Here is a 23,138-nt window from a genome sequence, read left to right as displayed (position 1 = left end):
TAATCTTTTCACCAATTAAAATTATAAACTTCTTATAATTTTGTAATAGGCATTTTTTGTGTGTTCAGTACCTAATTTAATTGAAGTTACGGCTGATTTGACGATTTATCATCCTAACGTATCTTACAAGCAGGTTACTAACCTACTTGATGTGTCTGTTCAGATGATAGATCGCTGTAAACAACTGTCCGATTTAAATAATACGATACTTTCAAGCAATAGGAATAATAAATGATGCATGTTCAAGTAAGACACCCTTACGGGGGTGTACTACGTAAGTATATTAATGCCATGAAAGGATGGCAATATCGTTGGTTTATACTTGTATAAGACTGTAGAATGTCATGTAATATAACACCTCACCAAGCTCGTTTACAAGCTCGTGTAATATAGTAACCAAAGTATAGTACTTACGATAGCGTTTATACATCAATACAGGTGATATATATAATAATTAATTATTATTAATAAGGCGTTCATTATTAAAACGTAAATGTTTCAGTATAATTAATACGTTTATAGTATTCTGTAAAAAAAACATTTTTTTCAAATTTATATTTATGTCAATCTTAAAGCAAAAGGAAAAGGTCAAAGCTGCAATTCTCTCACAGAATAAATGTCAAGGACACGAAATTAGGTGAAGGTGCACAAGCAAGTGTTTTAACGTGCTTAGAGAACAGACTCGATCAGTTTCATTATTGCGTGGCCCTCGTGAAGATCATAACATTTACATGTTAAATAATGATAAAAATTTAAATGGGTGTAATTAATAGAAAATCTCGGGAAAAGTATGTCTGTTGCATCTACTTCAGAACTTTTAACTGAATCTGCAGGTGTTAAGATTTATATGGCGGAAAACAGTGCGTCAATCGATACAGCCTTTACGGGGGAAATTTGTATAATATTGGAAAATATAAAAAAAACGAAAGCAATTGGTAAATCTTGCGGATTTCATTTAACAAAATCAAAATGGGATCCTTATCCGTGGATAAGCCATATCGAAACCGGGAGTATTGCCGATCACGCTGGACTTAGGTAAGAATAAGAGAAACAACGAAATAATCTGTTTTATTTTGTCTGTTAAATTTTAGAACTGGAGATTGTTTAATTAGTATCGATGGAAAGGATTTAATAGGATTAAAAGTAAAACAAATAGCGGCTTTAGTCCATCATTATGAAGGATGTGATTTAAAATTATTTATTTGGAGATACATTAACGAAGGAGAAAAAGAAACAGGAATAGCTGTGAAAGGACCGTTGCCAGAAGTGGCCTGTAAACTTGCGAATGCAGTAGCTGGAGTGGTCTGTATACTCTAATATTAGATAGTTCCTTTAAATTTGTCTAGATACACCTTATGATATTTTAGAAAAATAATTATTAAATTCATTTAGACACGAGCTCTAGAATGCCCAGTTTGTCTGGAAAGCTCACTGCCTCCAGTTTCTCAATGTGTTCATGGTCATATCATTTGTGTTGGATGTAGATCGAAAACACATCGTTGTCCGATTTGTAGAGTTAGACTGGGTCAAGGAAGGTGTTTGCTTGCGGATAAACTTCATAAGTTATTTCAGGACATTTTTGACATAAAAGGCAATGTAAATAACGATGCAGAATGTCACACGCGAAATCTTCAAGATCGGCTTTTTGGTAAAAACAAGAAGAAAGAACTAAAACAAACAGCAGAGAAACATGATTTTACAAATACGAAAACACGTCAATTATTATTAAGCAGATTATTTCGCGGTGGATTGGAGAAAGCTGCTTCAGCGGATAATTTAACAATAGTTTCCAGTGAAAAGCCAAATGCAAATACTGCACCTGTAGATTTAAACCCTGATGAACATGCAAGTTTTTATGATCGAACGAAATCTGCAAGTACTGGAGAATTGTCAAAAGAGACTATGAAAGATGTTGACAGTCATTTGCAAACTGATGCAACTGTTACCTTAATATCAAGTAGTAATAGTTTAATGTCCAATGTATCTCCCACACCAATTTGGGGAGGCTCTATAGATTCTATAGCCTGTACCCAAATAATGTGTCCTCTTTCAAGGCAAAGTGGATGTAAAGATATTATTACACCTGTTACAGTATTGGAACATTTGAGCGGAATTCACGAACTACCACAAGTTCATTTTTATTCTATTTGCGCTAAACTTCCAGTACCTCTTCCATTTGGTTCAAAAGCTGTTTACATATTACACTATGGTGAAGATCTCTTTTTCTTTCAGGTATATTTTTTAAGCTCGATACAGTTATTTATTTCGTATACAAAATAATGTTATCAATCATAAATATACAGTGTGAAGATGAAATTGTTTGGATCAGTAGTACCAGAGGGGGAAAAATACCATGGGAATGGACTTTATATGGTAAAGGGCAGAATGGCACTGAGATAAAAATACGTAGAAGTGTTGCAAGTCTTATAAATCCCATGATGTTAACATCCCAACACATTGCCCCCTTACCAAATGCTTTGTTATTGTACACATTGGACATTCAACTAATAGAATGTCATTCAAATGAACAGTTTGAGATATAGAATATACATAAAAACTATTAAAAATTAAAAAGTACATTATATTTTAGTGTAAAAAATATATAGTATCACAATATTAATATATGTATATATATATATATATAAGTAGTTATTATATTACGATGCATTATAGAATCCACTATAAAAGAGGATAGTCATCTATTAAGATTAACATGCAGTAACAAATGGAATTATTAAAATATACATTATTAACTTTGTAAAATATATAAATAGATAGCACATTATAAAACCATGTTTCTTGTTTTTTTTAAACATAAATGTGAAAGACATAACATTCATGCAAATATGCATTTAGGGAGTTTTACGCAATATATCATCCATGTATGGTTTAAAAAAATCAAGCTGACCAGTTTTTATGGCTTGACCCGCCATGATGTCATACGCATACTTTAATACAGCTAAGTAGTTTTCTTTTCCAACAATATTTAATTGAACATTGAAGACATGTGTATCACAGGAAGGCATCATTTTTTTCCCAATTGGTATACAAAGATTTCTTTTTTTTATATCAGGTTGTCCATCTGTTACTTCAGCTTCTTCTTTCTTCTTATCTCTTTTGGGACAACTACAAACTCTAACAGGAAGTCTTCGGCGACCCAAAATTCTCCTATTACAATTTTCCAAAGTAAAAATTAGTTCTGTTGGTCTGCGATTCATTCCAGATGGACAACTGTTTTTACATAAAAATTTGAAGCACACTGGAACATATTGAGAACCAGGTTGTGGTCTATTAAGGGGTATCACTATAGACAGATGTTCACCTCTTTCTTCATACATGGTAAGATGGTGTGTACAACGAACAACATGTTTGATCACTCTGGGGGTTATATCTCTATTACTTGGGTTATTTGGTGCCATGTGATTATGACATCTTCTAACTGGATCACTAGCATACTGATCTAAACTAAAAACCATGGCAGTACGTAAAAGAAGACCATCTTCAGGTGGTTCCCACTTAAAACGTAATGGCAGTGTTTCTTCCATGTTGATAAATACTTTTTTTAATACTTGTGAATACTATATAAAATGAATAAATTTAAATTACATATTTAAGACATTATTGTATGTAATTAATAACAGTTTAATTATATACTTACTACCCAATTCTTACTGGAATCCAGATTACCCAGTGAAACCTGAAAATTATAACGACCAGGAAACTCTTCTTTTATTGGAATGGCAGGATCAAATTCTTGAAAATACTCTTCATCTTGTTCTTCTTCTTCATCTTTCATTTGCTTTTTAGATTCCAAATATTGTTGTGGCAAATCGTACTTTTCCTCCATTTCTTCTGTTATACTTTGCATCCAAGATCCACTAACTCCACTAAATAAAGCAACATAACATGTAATATATTTAATACAAGCGAAAACTAAAATATCGATATGCATGAGAATGTAATATAATAATTATATATCAACACTTCTTACATATCCTTTACTAGTGCCTTATATTCTTCTTCACCTAATATATCAGACTCTTGTGAGTCTGAAAACCCATTTGCAGTAGTCATATTCCATCAAATATTTGCTAGATTTGTCACAATAAACCCGCATATAAATATAAATCACGTTGCGGTGAAAAAGACGCCATTTGTATCCGCGGGAAAATCATTCGTTGAAATAATGGTCGATTCTCAATTATTTAAAAAATCGTACTATCTGTTGGAGCTCAAATAATAATGTATTTTATATCTGAAGGGCTTCCAGGGCAAAGAAATAAACTCATTAACTCGTTAACTCATCTCAAAATCAGTTATAATACATGAAATAGTAGTATTGTATAATCGGCGCTTGTGAGGGTATGCGTATTAGGAATGTTAAAGATAATACTCTTTAACAAAAAAAAAAAAAAAAAACAAAAAAGAAATTGTTTTCTCTTCCTCTTCTTAATTAATATTTTAATTTATATCTTTTATACATGTTCATCTGACTTTTACCTTATTAATAAAAATCTATCTATATTTAATCCTAACGGGATTTCTAAATTCTGTCGACCAATTAAAAAGTATCAAGCTATAATCGAAGACGCTTACATGCGGATACTTCATTCGAAATCGTATAATTTCCAATACATCGGTAACAGACAACGTTGATTTATTAGATATTCACGTTAGCCTCTTCCGGTCGTATAGAACAACGAGCAAGATGGGTCAGTGGTCGATGTTAAAATTACATTGTTTTTAAAAGTGTAAATCTGAAATTGATAATTATATGTGTTGTTCTTATCGACTGTTGAATTTGTTTTAATTATAGTTTCGTTAAACGTTTCATAGAAGATTTTGAAATAATAAAATGAAGATTAAATGTATTAAACAAAAATGATACATAACCTAACTTTTTGATTCACAGGTAAACCTCGTGGTCTTCGTACTGCGCGTAAACATGTAAACCACAGACGCGATCAGCGATGGAATGATAAAGACTACAAAAAAGCTCACTTGGGAACGCGGTGGAAAGCCAATCCATTCGGTGGTGCTTCTCATGCTAAGGGTATTGTTTTAGAAAAAGTGTATGTATATTTATATTATTAGTCTGTTATTATATCATATTTATATTAATCTCTTCGAATTGGAATAAATTTCTATATGAAATTTTAATTGAACGATTGTATGTTTTCAGTGGTGTAGAAGCCAAACAACCAAACTCTGCTATTCGTAAATGTGTACGAGTGCAACTTATCAAAAATGGCAAGAAAATTACTGCTTTTGTACCTAGGGATGGTTGTTTAAACAATATCGAGGAGAATGATGAAGTTTTGGTAGCAGGTTTTGGTCGTAAAGGTCATGCCGTGGGTGATATTCCAGGAGTTCGATTCAAAGTAGTGAAAGTTGCTAATGTTTCGTTACTTGCACTTTATAAAGAAAAGAAAGAACGACCTAGATCATAAAATCATTGTCATGTATTTCTAACAAATCTATAAAAGATTTTTAAATCAATTAATATTTTATTAATTAACCGTTTTAATTAATTACTAATTTACCCATACCTGTAGAAGTTTTTACTTTTACAAAAGTACAAAAATACAAACGCAAAGACCGACGTTTAAAAAAACAGTTAAAAGAGAATTAGTATTACAAATCAATAAGTATGAAAATACGCATTCTTAACTTCTATAATATATGTAATAATAACATTTTTAATAATTTCATTCAATGAAGTATTTAACTTTCCTACTATAGTACATTGGCATTCAATATTTCCCTTTTTGCTTGTAGGAACTGAACATCAAATAATTTTAATTTATATAAATTGACATTAATTGTATCAAATATAAGCAAGTATATAAAAATATACAAAATCTGCCTTAATGATGAAAAGTTTGAATTTATATTATTAATATCAGCATTCCTGGAGTATAATGCATTCTTGATACTTTTTGCATTAAATGTGACCATGAATCAATGGAGTAATGCGCGCACTTCCATACAATTTCTTTTCTCTTCATTAAGTAACAAATCTCAATCATTTTCATTAGTTGGTACAATCAGTAAAGAAATGATTCTATATGACAAATTAACTCAGAAAGTAAAATATAGCTTCTTCATTTCTGGTTCATTTTCAGAAATATACTTTCTTATAAGGAACTTTTTGTAGTTGTAGAATTAATTATAGGCAACTTTATATACATTTTTTAATGACATTATTTTTGAAATCTGTTCTATTACATTGTTGCGTGATATTTAAAAGATTCTGCCTGTGGAGTGCTGAGGCACTCTGCCTGTGTTTTAACTTCAAACAATTCGGAAAACTAATTCGACGTTTAATTGAAGAATCACACGGCAAGAAAAATTAACTTAAACAATAACTCATATTTAAAATTGAATTATAATAGATTAAGTACTTTAAAAAAAGTTTTGCCCTTTAATGAAATTTATTTAGACTCTGAGTTCAGCGTGACGGTTCTAATGATTCTACGATTCAACGATTCTAACTTTTTAGGTCGCAGAGCAGCCTATTTCTCTGCTCGGATTTTACATGACAATCTATGTTTTATTTATTATCCAATAACACAAATAGTTATTAACTAATGCCTGTAAACGTTGATTTAATTGAAGTTTATAGTATTAAAAAACGTGCGATTTATATCTTCGAAATGCATGTCTTATGTAACGAAAGTAAATACGAAATTTGAAAGTGATCACAGTTATTATTCATTAACAATTCTAACTTTTAATCGATAAATTTGTTAAATAAACTTTGTTCATTGCCTCGGCCACGCTACTGTATAGTTAAATTCGCCGCGGTAGCTTTAACCCTACTGTAGTACAAGGTATTTACGCTAGAGTGAGCCACAGGATTATACTGGGTCACAATGTTCATATACTGGTCACACATGTTCTCCCTTTTTCAGATTCACAAATAGGTGATAATTTTTTATCCTTTAGATCATAGATGCTCATTTAGATCCTTTCGCAAATTTTCAAAATAGGTATGGAATAATTTAACTTTGGTTTAGCATTACACATGAGTATACTTGAATCTTCATTGATATGATTATGTATTGATGTGATATTGATACGATATATATATTTAATATATCATGAATAGATCAATGTCCATCTACAATTTGTATACTGTATGGATATACATATGTCACGTTACTTTATGGCGGGAACATGGCGGGAATAACATGTGGCGCACCACGGCAATGTACGTCAAATGTACGAAACAAACGACTCCAATATGGCGAATGTGAGGGACAGTGATACGTCGTTGTGGCTTCATAACAAGCTTGGAACGTCAAATGATAGCTGGACTGGAAGTTCAATTTGTTCACAACTCAACGCAGAAGTATTGCGGAACATTAAAGACTGTTTTCCAGATCTTCAAACGCAAGTTAAACTTAAATTACTTCTTTCATTTTTCCACATTCCAAGACGGAATGTCGAGGAGGTAAGGCACAGTTTGTTTGTTACAAATATCTAAGGCGCGAAAAAGTACAGCAATTTGTTCTTAAAATACACGTAAAAATATTTATAACGATGGCTTCAATACATTGAATATTGAATAATCCATAAAATAAATTTATGAATTTTAATTATTTATACTTCAAAAAAATATGTAATGTATTGCTTCATTTTTAATATAATTGATATTTGATATTTGATGTTTTAAGCTTAATTCTTATGTATAAATACAAATATATATGAATATATATATATATATGTACATTTGTAATTTATAATTTTATTAAATTGTGCAGTGGCGTGTTGAATTGGAAGAAATTATTGAAGTGGCATCATTGGACAGCGAATTGTGGGTATCAATGTTATCCGAAGCGATGAAGACATTTCCATCAACAGGTTCTTTGAATACAGATATTACTGATTTAGATGAACATAGGCCTATTTTTGGAGAATTAGTTAATGATCTTCGGAAACTTTTGAAAAAACAAAATGATCCAGCAATGCTTCCTTTGGAATGTCATTATCTTAATAAGACTGCTCTTACTTCTGTGGTTGGTCAACAGCCTACCCCAGTCAAGCATTTTACTTTAAAAAGAAAACCAAAAAGTGCTGCATTAAGAGCAGAGTTGCTTCAAAAGAGTACAGATGCTGCTAGTAATCTAAAAAAAAGTACTGCTCCTACAGTGCCTGTGAGAAGTAGAGGAATGCCTAGAAAAATGACTGACACAAGTAAGCTTATATATGTAGTTCTAGATAGGATTATCTTGAAAAAACAAAAAGAATATGAAAATATAAAATAATATATTATTTGCAGCACCTCTGAAAGGCATTCCTAGTAGAGTCCCTCCAAGTGGTTTTCGCTCTCCCTCACTTACAAGCTCTTCAATGTCTAATAGGACACCTCTCAGTAGTAGAATGCGCAAAGATGGTGGCATTAAGTTATTAGATATTAACGAACAACCACTTGGCTATGCTCAAGCAAAGAAACGAAAGAGAATGATGGAATTAGAAGAACAACAGAAGAAAGTTGCGGAAGCTCAAGCAGTGGCAGCTGCCGCAGCATCAACAGCTACGGCTACAACAGAAACATCGACTACGCCAGAGTATGCTCAGGGTTTAACTTCGATTAATCCACCTGCTACTCCAATCACCCCTGTAGCATCTATGCAATCTTATACAACATCTACTCCTCCAAGTGGAGCACCGGCAGTAACCACGCCACAAACTCGTATGTTTTTGTATATAGTTACATATGATGAACAGAAAATAATTCATTTTTTTTTTTACTACAGCTACAACGCCAAGTACACCTTCAACTCCAAGTACAGTTGTACCTGTTGCGACACCGACAGTTATTACACCAGTGGAAAGTACACCTGTCGGAGTACAAACGGTTAGACCAGCTCAGACAGTTACACAAATTCGTATACAAACTACTGCACAACCTGCCAATGCAGCAGCAAACACAAGAAAAGGCTTGTCTCTCACGGTGTGTAGAAATATTTACAATATTGGATTCATACTTCTATAAGATCGTTAATTTATTTTGTGTATTTGTAGCGAGAACAAATGTTGGAGGCGCAAGAAATGTTTAGAACAGCTAATAAAGTAACCCGGCCAGAAAAGGCCCTTATTCTAGGTTTTATGGCTGGCTCAAGGGGTATGCGCCTGTTTGTTACAATCTCAAATATCTTTCAATATAAACACTCTTATCTATCATCTTTTATTGCTTAGATAATCCTTGTCCGAAATTGGGTAATATAGTCACAGTAATGCTCTCGGAAAATATAGAAGAAGTGACGCAACCGGATGGTACAAGTGTACCTATGTTAGTCGAGACACATTTTCAAATGAATTACACGAATGGTGAATGGAAAAGGATAAAAAAGAATCGACGAATCGTTACAGAAGAATCAACGTCCGCTACAACCCCTGCTTCCAATGCAAATGCAACGGCTTCCAATTAAACAAAAAACAAAATAAAAGAAAAGGAAAATAAAAACGAAAAAAGAGATCTTTTTCGGATCGCGATTATATAAATCAATGACATTGCCGTTGTTTGGATGACTATTTTTAAAGAAGCTCTGTTGTATAGATAGTTAAAGAATTTGAGTGCAGAGGGCAAGATGTGGCCTCTGTAAGCAGACCTGTATATCATGTTTTAGTAGTAAGGCTTCAAAGTGCGGTGTATATTTTAAAGTTATAAGAGAAGAACTTGTGTTACTTCAAAAAGATAATATGTAATAATCAAGAAATACATCGTTTCCACTTTTCAAAATAGAGGATGAGTCAAATGGCGAATGCATTTTTTATTGGACACAACGTATATAACGTATGAACGTAATTTTCAACAAATTTCAAACCCTATCTGAAATAAAAATCTCTATTTTTAACGTGTATCTGGTTTCACTGACAATGAACAAATTATCATGAATCATCAGTTAATTATAAAGTTAAATATTATTTATCAACGGACAGTGTGATATTTTCCATTGTAGGAGAAACCAAACGTTATTAATTTATATGCTACGATTATCGTTTATATATAAATAAAATATACATATAAATTATATGTTTCCCCACTGAATAAGAATGAACGCAAAACTTATAATATTGTTATTTGAATAAAATATGGTTATATTGATAAATATTTAATTTTATTAACAGTTACACCTTATCAATCAATCGAGTACGATCGATTATATTGTTCGAGAATTATTCAAGTATCGAGTTGAATATCGAAATATTGGCGATTCCGAAGATCAGTTTTGTATTTTAATCCTACGTTTGTCGCCCTCTAACATTTCACTGTAGGGGTATCCTAATTTCTGAAGAGAATATTTCGTAAGAAATTAAACAATTATTTTTATAATAATTTGCACGTGAATAAATCTGTATGTGATTGAAATAAATGTAATACAGTGATTTTTCGTAATTATTTCTTATTAAAATGCGCTGTTCACAAGAAAAGTGAATTATATAACCTCTAAGAACTACAAGCTATCAAACCTTCGGAGAGTAAGCTTTCAATAAGTATTATTTTGTGAAGTAGCCTCGTGTTCGTTTAAATACTTCCCCATCCACGTAACCGGTAATTTATATATTAATAATGCTTCGATTGTTAGCATCTTTACATTCCCACACATGTAAGGTAAGTCGATTAACTTGATAGAGATATCAATCATTTAATTCATTTAAGTTCTGAAGTTTATTTTAATATGTAACGTAATATATACATTTACAGACACTTGTTGCAACATCAAATTTGATGTTTAAAACTCGACAGCCGACGTTAGTGCAATACGCTCGAAGTCTTTTCGTTAGTAGCAATCTTTTTTCCTGTCAGCTTCAGATTCAGAAACCTGCACCTGAGTTTTCTGGAACTGCCGTCGTTGATGGTGATTTCAAGGAAATCAACTTGAGTGATTACAGGGGAAAATATGTTGTTCTTTTCTTTTATCCTTTAGACTTGTAAGTTTTAACGATAGAGAACGATCAGAGGAAAACAAATATTTTCTCTAAAATAAATACAAGACTTTATTTTTAGCACATTTGTGTGTCCCACTGAGTTGATAGCATTCAGTGAGAAAATTTCAGAGTTTAAAGCTCTGAATACGCAAGTAATTGGAGTTTCTACAGACTCGCATTTTAGTCATTTAGCATGGACTAATACGCCAAGAAAACAGGGAGGCCTGGGTGGCAATTTGGGTTATCCTCTTCTCAGTGATTTTAACAAGGAAATATCGGCTAAATATAATGTCCTTCTCCCGGATTCTGGAATTGCTTTAAGAGGCCTTTTCATCATAGATAAAGAAGGAATATTGAGGCAGCTTAGTGTAAATGATTTACCAGTGGGCAGAAGCGTAGATGAAACATTGAGGCTCATCAAGGCATTTCAATTTGTTGAAAAACATGGAGAAGTCTGTCCTGCTAATTGGCAGCCAGATTCTAAAACTATTAAACCAAACCCAAAAGATAGTAAACAGTACTTTGAATCAGTTAATTGAACATTGCGAACGAACCGTTTTCATTAACGTGTAACATATAATGTATTGTAATATGGAGTAATAAAATACTTGTAAATATCACGAAGACGGGATAATATGCGTCTTATAATCTTACGTAATTTTTAAAAATTATTCTTTATTTTAATTTCTTTCTTTTTCTTTCAAGCTGTGAAAAATACGAGCGATAATATGCGCGTTTATGTAATCCGGCCGCTCTTAGACGGAACTTTTTCAGCTTCCAGATGGAGGATATGTATATTCAGACTCTTGAATCAGAAGCAAAGGCCATGAGGGGACTGTTTGCGGTGCTTGAATTGAAAATAAGAAGGGGGAAAAAAAGGTACGTGAACAGTCTCGTACATACGCGCGTGATACAGAGGATTCAAGGGTCAAATCTGGAGTGTCAGTATAGAAGGAGAACAGCAATCTTGTATTGGTCAATTTTATTCTTTATGGCGACGAAAGTAATGACGATAGGACAAATCTCTGAAAGTCTGTTTCGGATTAGCTTCTCTTCTTCATCTTTCCGCAGTGAAAGTAATTCTTCCCAAATTTGTGTAAGAAAGGAGTAACGATGGAAAGGTATAAGACAGATTATTATCATAGCTTAAATGATTACGGGATAATTTCATTTAGAAATCGCTTAATATCCTCTACTAATATAAAGATATTTATTTTATCGAATCGATGTATTTTTTTCAATCAATCAATCAATAGAAAGTTTTACGTTTAGATTAATATTGATCGTTATCAAAGAGGTCTGAGTGGCGGAAAGGAGGTCGATCTAGGGAATCAGTGGAACCGCATTAGCGATGAATTTAAAAGAGAGCTTATTATTTCATAAAGAAGATACCGACGCCGGTAACGCCCCCGAAAGAAGGGATAAAGTAACCAAAGAAGAGGGGTTGGAAGACGAACGATGTATAAGATAGACCGAGAAGCAGGGAAAAACTGAAAAGCGACGCCAGAGATAAACGGCTCATCCTTTCTCGCCCTATAAAATCCAATCCTGCCTTTTGCGAACCGAAATCTTAAGATTAAACATGTTCCGTCTCCTCGAGTCCTGTAGAGTCGTCGCGCATCGATAAGGGATATTGCTCGCGTCCATTGAATAAAATCTATTCGACATCTATCAAATCATTAAAATATTGAAATATTCATTTTCTTCATTTACCAAAAAAAAAAACTAAAAACAGTTTCTAATCTTTCATTCGGAAACGTAAGTATGCCTTGATCACAGAAACTGAGAAGCTGAAAATAAAGAGATTTCGTTTTTTCGCGTTTACGCGTACCATTGCTACAATGTGCTTCATGTCGCAATATTTTTTTGTAGAGAAAAGTAGAAATACCGATGGACAAAGAGGTTAGACAAATGCTGAATAATCGGCTGAAATCGTGGCACGCACGTTTGAAAGTATCAGAAAGAAACTTATGAATTCAATCGTTGCCACGATAGCAAAATAGATTTTTTCGTCGACTCGCGCCTTCGTCTCTTAGAAAGTTTGCGAAATCGAATTACATTCTGTTCTGTTTCTTTCCTTCATTTTATTTCTCCGTGATTGTTTCGCCGCAACGATTATCGAACCACATTTTTACGTTCGCCAATTCCGTCGTAATGTCTGTCCGATTAAGAGTGAACGTGGATTATGTCATCGGCAGGCGAACGCGGATTTTCCTCCTCTAATCGACTTTCTAGTCGCCTATCGTCGTCGGTTTGTTCCGCCCCCGCGATTGTTGGGGCTGCGACCATACGGCTTCTTGTTCTAATTGCTCCTTTTGTTGCCAGTAACGAACGCTTAACTGACCTTAACATTTATCCTTAACGTCGCTGTTCACTCTAGTCTGGTTGTTAAACTTTCATACCGAACTTGATCCATTAATTTCGTAATATAAAACGGATGGTGTTTAGACACTTTAGATTAATGCATTAATTTCGAGATGAAAATGTAGATGGAATTTGGGATAGATTTGTTAGAAATATTACGTCATTCTACGTATAACTAAGGCGATTTTTTTGAAAGTTGAATTTAAAACGATTAAAACTGTTGCTATGAAGGTTTTATAAAATTGGAATAGAAAGATTAATAAAAAGAAATAAACAATTGATCAAACACAGGTAATCTTTTATTTTCATCTAATATATGAAAAAAAATCGTACTACTTATGGGGTGGTGACCTGATATAATTATAAAAGAAGATACTAGATCATTTTCGCGATAAAAATTACGACAAAAATCATGCTGAAAGTAAATCTCAAACACTTCAACGCTCTACTCGTAATCGCCGCAAATTCATCGGTGCCAAAGATCTCACGCTACATTCTGTCACGCGGATAACAATAAGCGGCAAGTCGCTTAACTTTGTTAGCATCGTCTTCACCGCGATTATAGTCTATAGTCGTGGCGCTGGTTGTGGGCGCGTGGACAAGAAGTAAAAGGAGAAGAAGAAAGAAAGCGAGTCGACTGGCGAATCGGCCGGTTGTTGTCGAGCGGAGCCGATCGAAGCGAGCGAACGCGCGCGTCAAAGAGCATCCTCTATCGTTTTCTCGTGAAATAGAACTCGCTGGTCGTTTGAGTCTCCCTTTCTCGTCCTTCCCCTTGCTCTCCTGTCAGCCACTCGTTTTTTCCCTGCCAGGGATAGGAGCCGTCTAATAACCTCCCGGCTGAGGAGTACTGTGAAGCGAAAAAGGAACATTTTCTTAAAGGAGCATTCAGAGCGCGGCTTGATAGGTGGATATTATAGTAGCTGGTGGTAACCCTCGCTGCCTAGGCCCGGTCGGTGGCGAGGAAGCAAGGCAAGGAGGGAAAACGTGGCGCGGCCACGAAAACGAGACACAGAGAGGAAGATAGAGAGAAATGGAGCGGCGGGGTTGTACCCAGTGGAGGCAGGGGAATGCATCCATCCATATCCATCCCGGGGTGGCTACTGGGGCTTTGATTACTTGTTTTAATCTTCCGACTGCCGACTGGGCGAGCATCTGTCACTCAAAATCCGTAATTGCACCCGCTACCGCGGCGGTGTGCTCTTCCACCCCCTCCACCAGTCGTTGATTCGTGGCAGAAAGCCCGCCCATGTTGCTTTCGAAAGGGGCTGGCTTTTTGCTTTGAACACACTGCCATTACTTTCTTATTGCTCGTTTAGCACTTTCACACTGGCTTTCCGGTTACAAGGCGCATTCGGAGGTGATCGGCTAATCGGATTACCCTGCTGCAGCCGCTCCACGAATTCCTCCTCCTTGACTGCTATCTCCGTTCGACTGCATCGGTGTTCTCATCTCTCTTCAGATGGATCGTCACCGTTCCAAATGGGACACGTTGGCAACGTTTCACGGTTAGATTCTCTCCGTTGCACGAAATCGTGAAGAGACTTTGAAAGAGACCCTGGTCTATTGAGAAGCTTCGATCTAGAAGCATTAGGGAAAGAATCGACCACGTTAGACTCGCGTTAATCTGGCAGTTAGCATTTGGACCGATTTATCCGATTCTTGGTCTTGTCTGGTCTTCACCAATAAATAGTCGTATTCGTAAGTAAACGCTGTATTCGAGTCGTTCGGAAACCGCATCGATCCGTTCCGTAATTCGAAAATTATAGAAAAGCGATGATATGTTATATACGTTGCTATTTAATACGTTGTGTAAATTTACCTTAGGACGGATGAACTTATGCAAATGAACTATTTGTTTCTTGAGAATCGAGTGTCGTTCATGTATTTATGTAGTTGAACTAAGAAATGAATAAAAACTCAGTTGGATCAATTCGACTTCCGATAGGTTCGTCTAGTGGTTACCGGAGGTAGAGGAAAGTAGAGGAAGGAGAGGGAGAGAGAGAGAAAGAGAGAGATAAGGTTAGATAAACAAAAAAGAGGGAAATGGCGGAGAAGAAAGAAAAGCGGCAAGTATTAAATGAACGACTCCCTTATGTAGGCAAGCTGTGTTCGACAAGGTACCACTGGCAGTCCACTCTATCCACTTACCGCACGAATGGACGAGGTGGTCATCAGATCGATGAAAAGAGATTCGCGACACGCCACCGGTACATCGTTGCACGCTAAAACTGGCCTGGTATCACGTTGGCTTACAACGAAGCCAATCCGGGCCTCCTCTGGCTCGATAGGGGGTCGAAACTATAGCGCCGGCAGCGTGATCTAATTGTACCCACTCAAACCGGATCAAAACAATGCGGTACGCGGGCTCGCGCCTTGCATTTAACTAAATGTGTCTTTTGTCATGGCCATTGCCCACCCACCGTGTTCCTGAATTAGACGACAAAGATCGGTTTCTCGTTGTTTACGTTGCTTGGCCATTGTATCAGGGTTAACTTTCCGCGCTCATCAAAGCTCGCTTAATGGCGCATTTAATTACAAATGACCCATCGATCTTTCGATCTCTTGATTTCTTCTTTCCATTCGAGGAGGTGGTTTGATAGCGATGGAATCTTCTATTTGATTTTCCGAGAGATCGAGAATCAATAGGAAGGTATCGAGCTTTTATCATTATCTGTTAATACGAGTAATTTAAGCAAACTTTGCGTATCTTTGTTATTTTAATTTTTAATAATTAGTTTACGCGTGTCATGAGACGGAAAAGGATGAAAATCGCTGCTTTATCCTACAGTCAGATACTTCAATTCCAGCACTAATCGTTGATCCAACAGAAATTCAAAAGAGATTCTAATTCTTTGGTCCGCGGCAGCGAGTACCAGCCCCTGACGGGCATTATTTCCGTCCAGACAGGACGTAATCGTTCCTCCGACCGATTTAATCTGGCCGATTCCACCCCATAGCAGGCAGGCGCAATCTCCGCGATCGCGTGAGCAAGAAAAGAAGAAGCTCGTAAAAGCGCTTCGCTGGGATTTCTGCTCTCTAATTGTCGGAGTCATTCGTTCCTTTCACGAACAACGGAACAGATGCACCGACTTTGTATTCGGCAGGCTGCGTCCGGGGAACCAGGGGGGTCCTGTGTCTCTTGGGGTTATTTTCAGTCGATTATCCGGCCGAGCGCGGGGTCAACGCCGTGATAGTTTCGCCTGACAAGTAAAAGAGTACACGAGGACGACTCTATTAGTAGGTTGGAATAGAATCACCGGGGTGGGGAGAATAATCGAGCGGACGACTTAATTTTTCGTCTTTGCTCGCATCGACCAACCTTCGCGAATCATCCACGCGTCGCCCTAGAATCGGCTCGATCCGATTGTTTCGCTGGTGCTTCGTCGACCAATCGCCGACACGCGACGATTCTTTTGTACTCGCGAGAAAGCAGCTTTGGTGGAACAATCGGTTGGTTTTAGGGGTGGAAAAACTAATAAAATGAAATTGTCCGACATATAAAGATACGAATGAAGAGTTTCATTTATTTTGTCTTTGAGATAGGATCAAGAGTAGAGGAAATTAAATTAAATAAATCGATCAATTTATTTAATACTATCTAAACATTTGGATTCGCTTTCCCAAATGTAAAGATGCTAAATTCTCCGTTAAAGTTCCATTCATTCATATTTCCGAGATACACATATCCATCGATAAATCGGAGAAAAATTTATGCGTAAAAAGTTTAAACGAAGTAAACTATGAAGTGAAACGTATCGAGAATAAACCATCGTATTTTTAAGTGGCGGCACATGCTTGTGATTCTCCTTTTTCTATAACTTTAATTATTATCTTGCACGGCTCGTTGTCCTCGGCCGTGTTCCGTGGTGAAAAGCGTCGGGAAAGAGATCGCATGCAGCAAGTAAATGGATGGATGAACCGAGGCGAAAAAGGGTGCCTTTGAGCCGAAGCGAGTCCGTTGCTGCCAGATTAATTAACGAAGCGCTCGCCCGGGGTCCGGAAAAGGATCAACAACTCCGATACCGGGATACCCGGAGCTAATAGACAGGTGGCCCTATCTGCTTAACCATCGTTTCGCCTGGATCGATCGTTCGATGCTGTGGTAATCGCGAATCAATCGTCTCCGACCCTCCGAGTCGCGGTTTTCTCTATCGAGGGATAAGTATCTGTCTTTTGAATTGTTTTATAAAATATGAAAACCGTGCAAAGTTATTTTTAATGTTTCAGATTGTCACACAAGTCAATTATTACAATCCTAATGTAAGATCAGCGTAAATGAAAAAATTCGTAGAAAATAAATTTAGAAAGTTTGGAATTTAGTTATGTTTGTTCAATTTCCGAAGGCCTTCGCCTCTAGAATCTGTTTGAAGCAAAACAAGATTATAATAACCGTCGTACAATTCCTTTAATTTATTTGCTTTTGATTCAAATCGAAACATAGAAACGATCATCCTTTTTAACTGTTCTAGAAATTTCGATTCTTCATCCGCGTAATAGCACACAGAAATATAAGAAACACGTTGCTTTTCTGCAATTTATCGCCAATCCATCGGCAATTTCTAAAACGCTTATTCTGCATTGTAAATTCGCATACAGGGAATTGAACAATGTAATTTGACGAAGAGAGGGAGAGGCAGGGGCGAATTAAGAGATATTTTCACTCGTCTATATACCAGAATATCAGGCGTAACTGAAACTTCGATAGCTTTGCTTGTACAATATTAATTACACGCTCGTTCTCGGTTTCGTATTATTTCCTTTCTCGTCGCGTTTCGACGCGCCAATCGCTCGACTAATTGCTCAACCCGTGGCAATCGCAATTACCATTCGTCCTCTCTATCTGGATGGCAACTTTCATTTAACATGAAAGTCGTCGTCGTTGCGGCGCGCGCGACGATCGATCAATGAAAAATTCATCGAACGGAATAAATGATCGGCTCGACCATTATCAATCGTTCTAATGCTCGTCCCTGTTTTCGTTTTTTTTTTTTCATCGGAAAGAAACGTATGAATAAAAAAAAGAAAAAAAAGGAAGAGGAACAAGAACAAAAATAGGATCGAAGCGTTGAAAATTGAAGATAAACTCGAGGTAATTAACTAGGGGAATGAAACTGAACGAATTCTTAAAACCGAGTATATACGATACGAGTTTTATTTGCCGCGTTGAATCGGGGGCTCGTGTCAAAGGTTCGTCCATCTAAGTAATTACCGGAGCTTAGGAGCGTCACAGTTGGGTTCAACGATGTCGATTAAATGCGAGATAAGATACAACTGCTCCACCTTTGTACGGTTCGTGCGTCCCAGAGTAGTCTATTCCTTTTTACAATGCCCCCTTAATCGGACGGTACGTTTACTTGAAATGCTATAAAATTATCTCTCGACGATTATCGTTTATATCTCTAACACCGGAACTAAACTATAAACGACTACCACCGAAGAAATCAAAGTGAAAAATATACATGCAAGAGTTAAAGCAAGCTTTTATTCGTATATGCGTTACAAAAGAATCATTCCAGTCCCTCAAGATGTATCGTTTATTGAATCGATCGTTTCCATCAGTTTGCTAGCGTATTGCGTTCAAAGTGAGAAATTACAAATTTCCGACAGCGAACTAAATTTTCTTGAAATAGAAAAATTTCATTTCGCCTGGCAAGTCTAAAAATTTGTAGATCCTTGCGAATGATCCTCCACGCGATTTAATTAACCGAATATGAATAAAACAAAGCGGCGATATTTAGCGGTATCGGGTGAAACCGCAAGTATGCCGATTGAAATTTCGTCAAAAGGGTTGATTACTGCCGCTTTCGGTATTAGTCTCTGGCCGCCGGTTTATCGTGAATGGTAATACGATCACGAGGTATTGTACATGTTCAACATATGCGGCCTGGTACAGGCTCGCGTTCATCGTGCACGCCGTCGTGTGTATGCAAGCGAAAAACCGGTGAACGAAGAGCGATGCACTTTTCGGAGAAAGGAACAGAAAGCGAGCCGCGTGTTATTTCGAACAATGGTCTCGGCCGATTTAACCTCGGTTTCGCGACGACACGCCCGAGGAATACACCGGAGCCAGTAAACATTTGCGCTGCAATTGGTCTAAAACGTTATTCTGCGAGCAGCGTTTTAAAATATGCCAATTTGTAGGGAGAAACGGTACTTGGGTAATGGGGAAAATGGTTGTTTCGCGTAAAATGCTAGATGAATTCTACAATTTGAATATTTCTGGGACTCTGACAATTCGAAGAGTCGGGAATTTGCAAATTTATAAATTCGAACGCTGCAAGATTCGAAGGTGTCAAAAATTTGATGATTCCACAACTTGTAAAACCATTCGGGTACGACAAATCGAGTAAGTAGAAGCGGCAAGTAATAGAATCGCGGTTGGTCGCGGAGTAGAAAGTCTGAGTGATACTACTGGTCCGGGCCCTCGGTCACACAGAAGAGAGCCGCTCTGACACGACGACAAAGCGTATAAAGAGGGACGATGACAGACAGCTCGGGCAACAGAGTAAAGAGAGGGAGTCAATGGGTATAAGCACTAAGCACGTAACTATGAAAGAAGCAGGGGGTTGCGAATCGTCGCTAGATTAAAAAGAGGCTCCCTTTTTCGCTTGCTCTTTTATGCCTGTGCGCCGCGCCCCACACGCATCATGTGCCTCCCATGTTCATACGTGTATTTGTGCACTGTGCGTGCTAGCGCACACATATCCACGCGAATCTGTACACGCAACGAACGTCTTCTCATGCATGCGTGTACAACAAACGTGCACGAGTATACACACGACCACGCGTTCGATATCTCGCGACCGTCCGCTGTAAAAAGCAATTCGATCTGGCAGCGCGGTCTATAAGCTAAGCCCCCCTTTCACCCCTCTCGTCTCTTTTGGTGGCAGTCTCGCGAACGCGTCAATCTTCCTGCGGGATTCGACTTTCGATGTCTGCGTTCTGGAATGAAAATCGACCGATTTCGTTGGTTACTATCTCGTCAGCGAAACAGAGTATTCCGTTTAAAATTAAACGGCGCTTCCAACCAACGCTTGTTTAAACCCGAAAAGCACGCGTGTAGATCTGTAGTTATCCTATGTACAAATCTATCCTGATACAGAATGTTCGATACGATCAGAACCTTAGAATCAACTTTTCGCCATTACATCTCTCCTCAAGTTTCTCTACTTTCATATCATCCACGTCACCCTCTTCCAAATCACCAAATAAAGAATTTGTTTCGTTGCTTTGTGACTAAACGAGGTTCCAATTGGAGTGACGTGCAAAGGGTGTGGCCGCTGTAACCATTCCATGCTGGAAGGTCTCGATAGATTTTCCAAAAAATTATTCCATTAGAGTAATTGTCGAGCTGCTGCGGAGGCAGGTAATAATAGTCACGGAAGGATCGCGTCCGCGATAATGGCCGCTATAAATTGGCCGTGTTGCTCGTACGGCGAAGCAGAAAGAGCGGGGCGCAAGGAAGGAGACGCAGGATTCAGGCGTCATCTGCGCGGCCTGTCCCTTTTTTCCCTGTTTTTCTATCCAACACAGCTGTTGCGAAGTCGTCCGCGCATTATCAGCCTGATAATTAACTCGATTAGCCGGACGATGAAGCTTTATACAAATGAGCCTCCTTTTACGGCTACAGCAATTAAGCCGTGTTATCGATTGTGTTTCATCGCGAATCACGTGAATTACGCGCACTCGCATGGACGTTCGACCGCTGCGTGTGCTTAAACAGACGTTGGATCACGCGATTTTCACCGTTGATCATCAAGGACCGCGTTTAATTTACTAAAGACCATCGTCGTTGTTGTTGTCGTCGTCGTCGTCGTCGTCGCGATCCCTTGTCCGCTCGTCCATTAGGAATTACTGATTTTTTGTTCTACTCTGGTCTCTCGATCACAGTGACAAAGACAAAAGTGGGTGTAATACCGCAGGTGGTCTATAGGACCCCCATGGTTCTGGAAACTCTGGTATTCTCCCGAGGAATGAGTTTTGCTTGATGTTTTGATGGCACACTCGAATCGATCACGAGATTTGTCGGCGGACAGCGACAGGATGGATTTTAGACGGATAACTGGCGGTTAGGGGAGCCTGAAATCGGTAATGGTATACATCCACGAAATATTCGATGGTTTCGCGGTTCATGGGATTTATCCCATCGTTCAATCGCGCAATCCTATTCGGCGCTGTTCTGCACAGATTCTGTAATTCGTCGGTGAATCGTAGATTATTTCGTTCCCAAGACCGGCTTTGGTCCACTCGCACACAATTATCGTCGTGTTCCCACTAATTTGTCTGGAATTCTTCGAATGCCGTCACGGTTACATTCAATTTAAGATAACGTGTAGAACTTAAACCTAAACTCTAACGAGCAATGAACCGACTTACAACATCGTTATGATTTTTACGCTGCATCGTATAACGTGTTATCGAAGCAAAGAAACATTGTACAGAAAAATAACTTCAGAAACAAACTTCGTAACAAATGTCGCCAGAAAAAAAATTTCATCACGCCTACGGTAATAACTTCCACCTTCTACCACCACGTCCCCATTGAAAAATTCGAAAAAGGTCTGGATATCAGGGCAGAAGTAATGAGACCAATCATTGGGAGGGTGATCGAAGAATAGATTCTTCGAAAGATTTCGTGAGTTTGCCGGTGTAACACGATCGTCACTTATACGAGACCCCGTAGGACACGGGCTTCGAGACCGTCGTCATCCCCTTACGTGTTAAATTACCCCAGGACGGGGCGCATAGAAGTATTGGGAGAGGGGAAGGTTGCAATTCGACTCTAGATTGCAGCCGACAATGAGCTGGTGAATTTTCGATCCCAGGGACAAACAAGATCCTAATACAATTTTTTTTTGAATCCTGGGCTAGTTCGATTCAAAAGTATCAGGGGTGGGGGGTTAATTGATAGGACGGAGAGGATTTTCGAAAGGTACGAAGATCCATGTGCTCGATTTTAAAACGACCATAGAAAGCTTAGTGGTGAAAGAGTAGAAGCAACGTGTTGTTTAACAGGCAGCTAGTTTGCGAAACATATATCGGGTATCGCGAGTGTTTTTTGTTAAAAAAATCGAGAATTTTACAACTCTTTTTTTTTTTTAACTCACAGAGAGTTTCGTGGAGTGGTAGTAAAATTATTTCAGAGGAGGTATCTCTAGTTTCTTGAATTTCGAATACACCAATTTCCATTATTTATATATTTATACAAATTTATTTTGACTCGTTCACGACGGGTATTCCGTCGAGGTTACGATTCCGATGTTAAAGCAGTCTCGTTAAATCGAAAAAAATTTCCTGTCATTTGACGACGCAGCATCCAATGGGAAGAAATAGTTTTTTTCCGACTCCTCCTCCTCCTCCTCCTCCTCGTCCAGTTTTTTCCCTCTTCTTTTTTTCATCCGAACTCCAGAAGCGATATCGACGAACGGCTGAATTTTCCGATCGGCTTGTTAGCGATAGGGAAACGTTGTTCCGCAACGAAGGTAACGACGGAACAAAAAGGAACGAAATTGAAATCGATCGATCAACGCTCCTCGCGGGCTACGCCGTTTCATCGCAATTACCGAGTTAATGAGTCGCTTTAAATATTCAATGCCATCGCTTATTAACGCCAATATAAATCGTGTTTAATCAATCGAACTGCGTTTAATCCATCGGCGACGGTTCCCGGCCATGCGGAGCTAATATCTTCGACGTCGTTGCGTCACGAATACCATTCGCTCGAATTCTTCAACGTGCTTCCATCGATGTTTCTCTAAACGACCATTTTTCCGATGCATTTGCGTACCAAACAGACGTAGTTCGCTACAATCTTCTCTTTCAAAACAAAATTCTGC

At 37.6% G+C, this 23,138-nt stretch overlaps 5 protein-coding genes across 7 annotated transcripts; 4 read left to right on the top strand and 1 right to left on the bottom strand.

Annotated features, from left to right (window-relative positions):
* Positions 1 to 6: 6 nt before the first annotated feature.
* LOC122575580 lies at positions 7 to 2,793 on the top strand. 2 transcript variants are annotated; one of them, XM_043744686.1, is made up of 5 exons: positions 7 to 274; positions 834 to 1,035; positions 1,092 to 1,302; positions 1,393 to 2,232; positions 2,304 to 2,793. In XM_043744686.1, the coding sequence occupies exons 1-5, from the start codon at positions 232 to 234 to the stop codon at positions 2,541 to 2,543; spliced, it is 1,536 nt and encodes a 511-aa protein (XP_043600621.1). In that variant the 5' UTR covers positions 7 to 231; the 3' UTR covers positions 2,544 to 2,793. The 2 variants fall into 2 exon arrangements, with proteins under 2 accessions (XP_043600621.1, XP_043600622.1); XM_043744687.1 differs by having other exon boundaries at positions 7 to 1,035; positions 1,393 to 1,957; positions 2,093 to 2,232.
* On the bottom strand, positions 2,564 to 4,160 carry LOC122575581 (tumor protein 63). 2 transcript variants are annotated; one of them, XM_043744690.1, is made up of 3 exons: positions 4,026 to 4,160; positions 3,659 to 3,887; positions 2,564 to 3,578 (listed from the first exon to the last, which is right to left on the bottom strand). In XM_043744690.1, the coding sequence occupies exons 2-3, from the start codon at positions 3,866 to 3,868 to the stop codon at positions 2,853 to 2,855; spliced, it is 936 nt and encodes a 311-aa protein (XP_043600625.1). In that variant the 5' UTR covers positions 3,869 to 3,887; positions 4,026 to 4,160; the 3' UTR covers positions 2,564 to 2,852. The 2 variants fall into 2 exon arrangements, with proteins under 2 accessions (XP_043600625.1, XP_043600624.1); XM_043744689.1 differs by having other exon boundaries at positions 3,992 to 4,159.
* Positions 4,161 to 4,559: 399 nt separating this feature from the next.
* LOC122575435 (40S ribosomal protein S23) lies at positions 4,560 to 5,499 on the top strand. The gene is made up of 3 exons (XM_043744329.1): positions 4,560 to 4,712; positions 4,913 to 5,072; positions 5,183 to 5,499. Exons 1-3 carry the CDS (start codon positions 4,709 to 4,711, stop codon positions 5,448 to 5,450), a joined length of 432 nt encoding a protein of 143 aa, XP_043600264.1. The 5' UTR covers positions 4,560 to 4,708; the 3' UTR covers positions 5,451 to 5,499.
* A 1,666-nt stretch (positions 5,500 to 7,165) lies between these two features.
* On the top strand, positions 7,166 to 10,118 carry LOC122575433 (negative elongation factor A). The gene is made up of 6 exons (XM_043744327.1): positions 7,166 to 7,456; positions 7,767 to 8,199; positions 8,285 to 8,698; positions 8,763 to 8,959; positions 9,031 to 9,130; positions 9,205 to 10,118. Exons 1-6 carry the CDS (start codon positions 7,223 to 7,225, stop codon positions 9,435 to 9,437), a joined length of 1,611 nt encoding a protein of 536 aa, XP_043600262.1. The 5' UTR covers positions 7,166 to 7,222; the 3' UTR covers positions 9,438 to 10,118.
* LOC122575434 (peroxiredoxin-like) lies at positions 9,662 to 11,562 on the top strand. The gene is made up of 4 exons (XM_043744328.1): positions 9,662 to 9,802; positions 10,138 to 10,621; positions 10,715 to 10,941; positions 11,018 to 11,562. Exons 2-4 carry the CDS (start codon positions 10,580 to 10,582, stop codon positions 11,475 to 11,477), a joined length of 729 nt encoding a protein of 242 aa, XP_043600263.1. The 5' UTR covers positions 9,662 to 9,802; positions 10,138 to 10,579; the 3' UTR covers positions 11,478 to 11,562.
* Positions 11,563 to 23,138: the final 11,576 nt, after the last annotated feature.

Source organism: Bombus pyrosoma, linkage group LG15 (genome assembly GCF_014825855.1).
Source record: "Bombus pyrosoma isolate SC7728 linkage group LG15, ASM1482585v1, whole genome shotgun sequence".
Taxonomy (NCBI): Eukaryota; Metazoa; Arthropoda; class Insecta; order Hymenoptera; family Apidae; genus Bombus; species Bombus pyrosoma.
The sequence above is the reverse complement of the archived record's forward strand: the minus strand, read 5'-3'. Positions and strand labels throughout refer to the sequence as shown.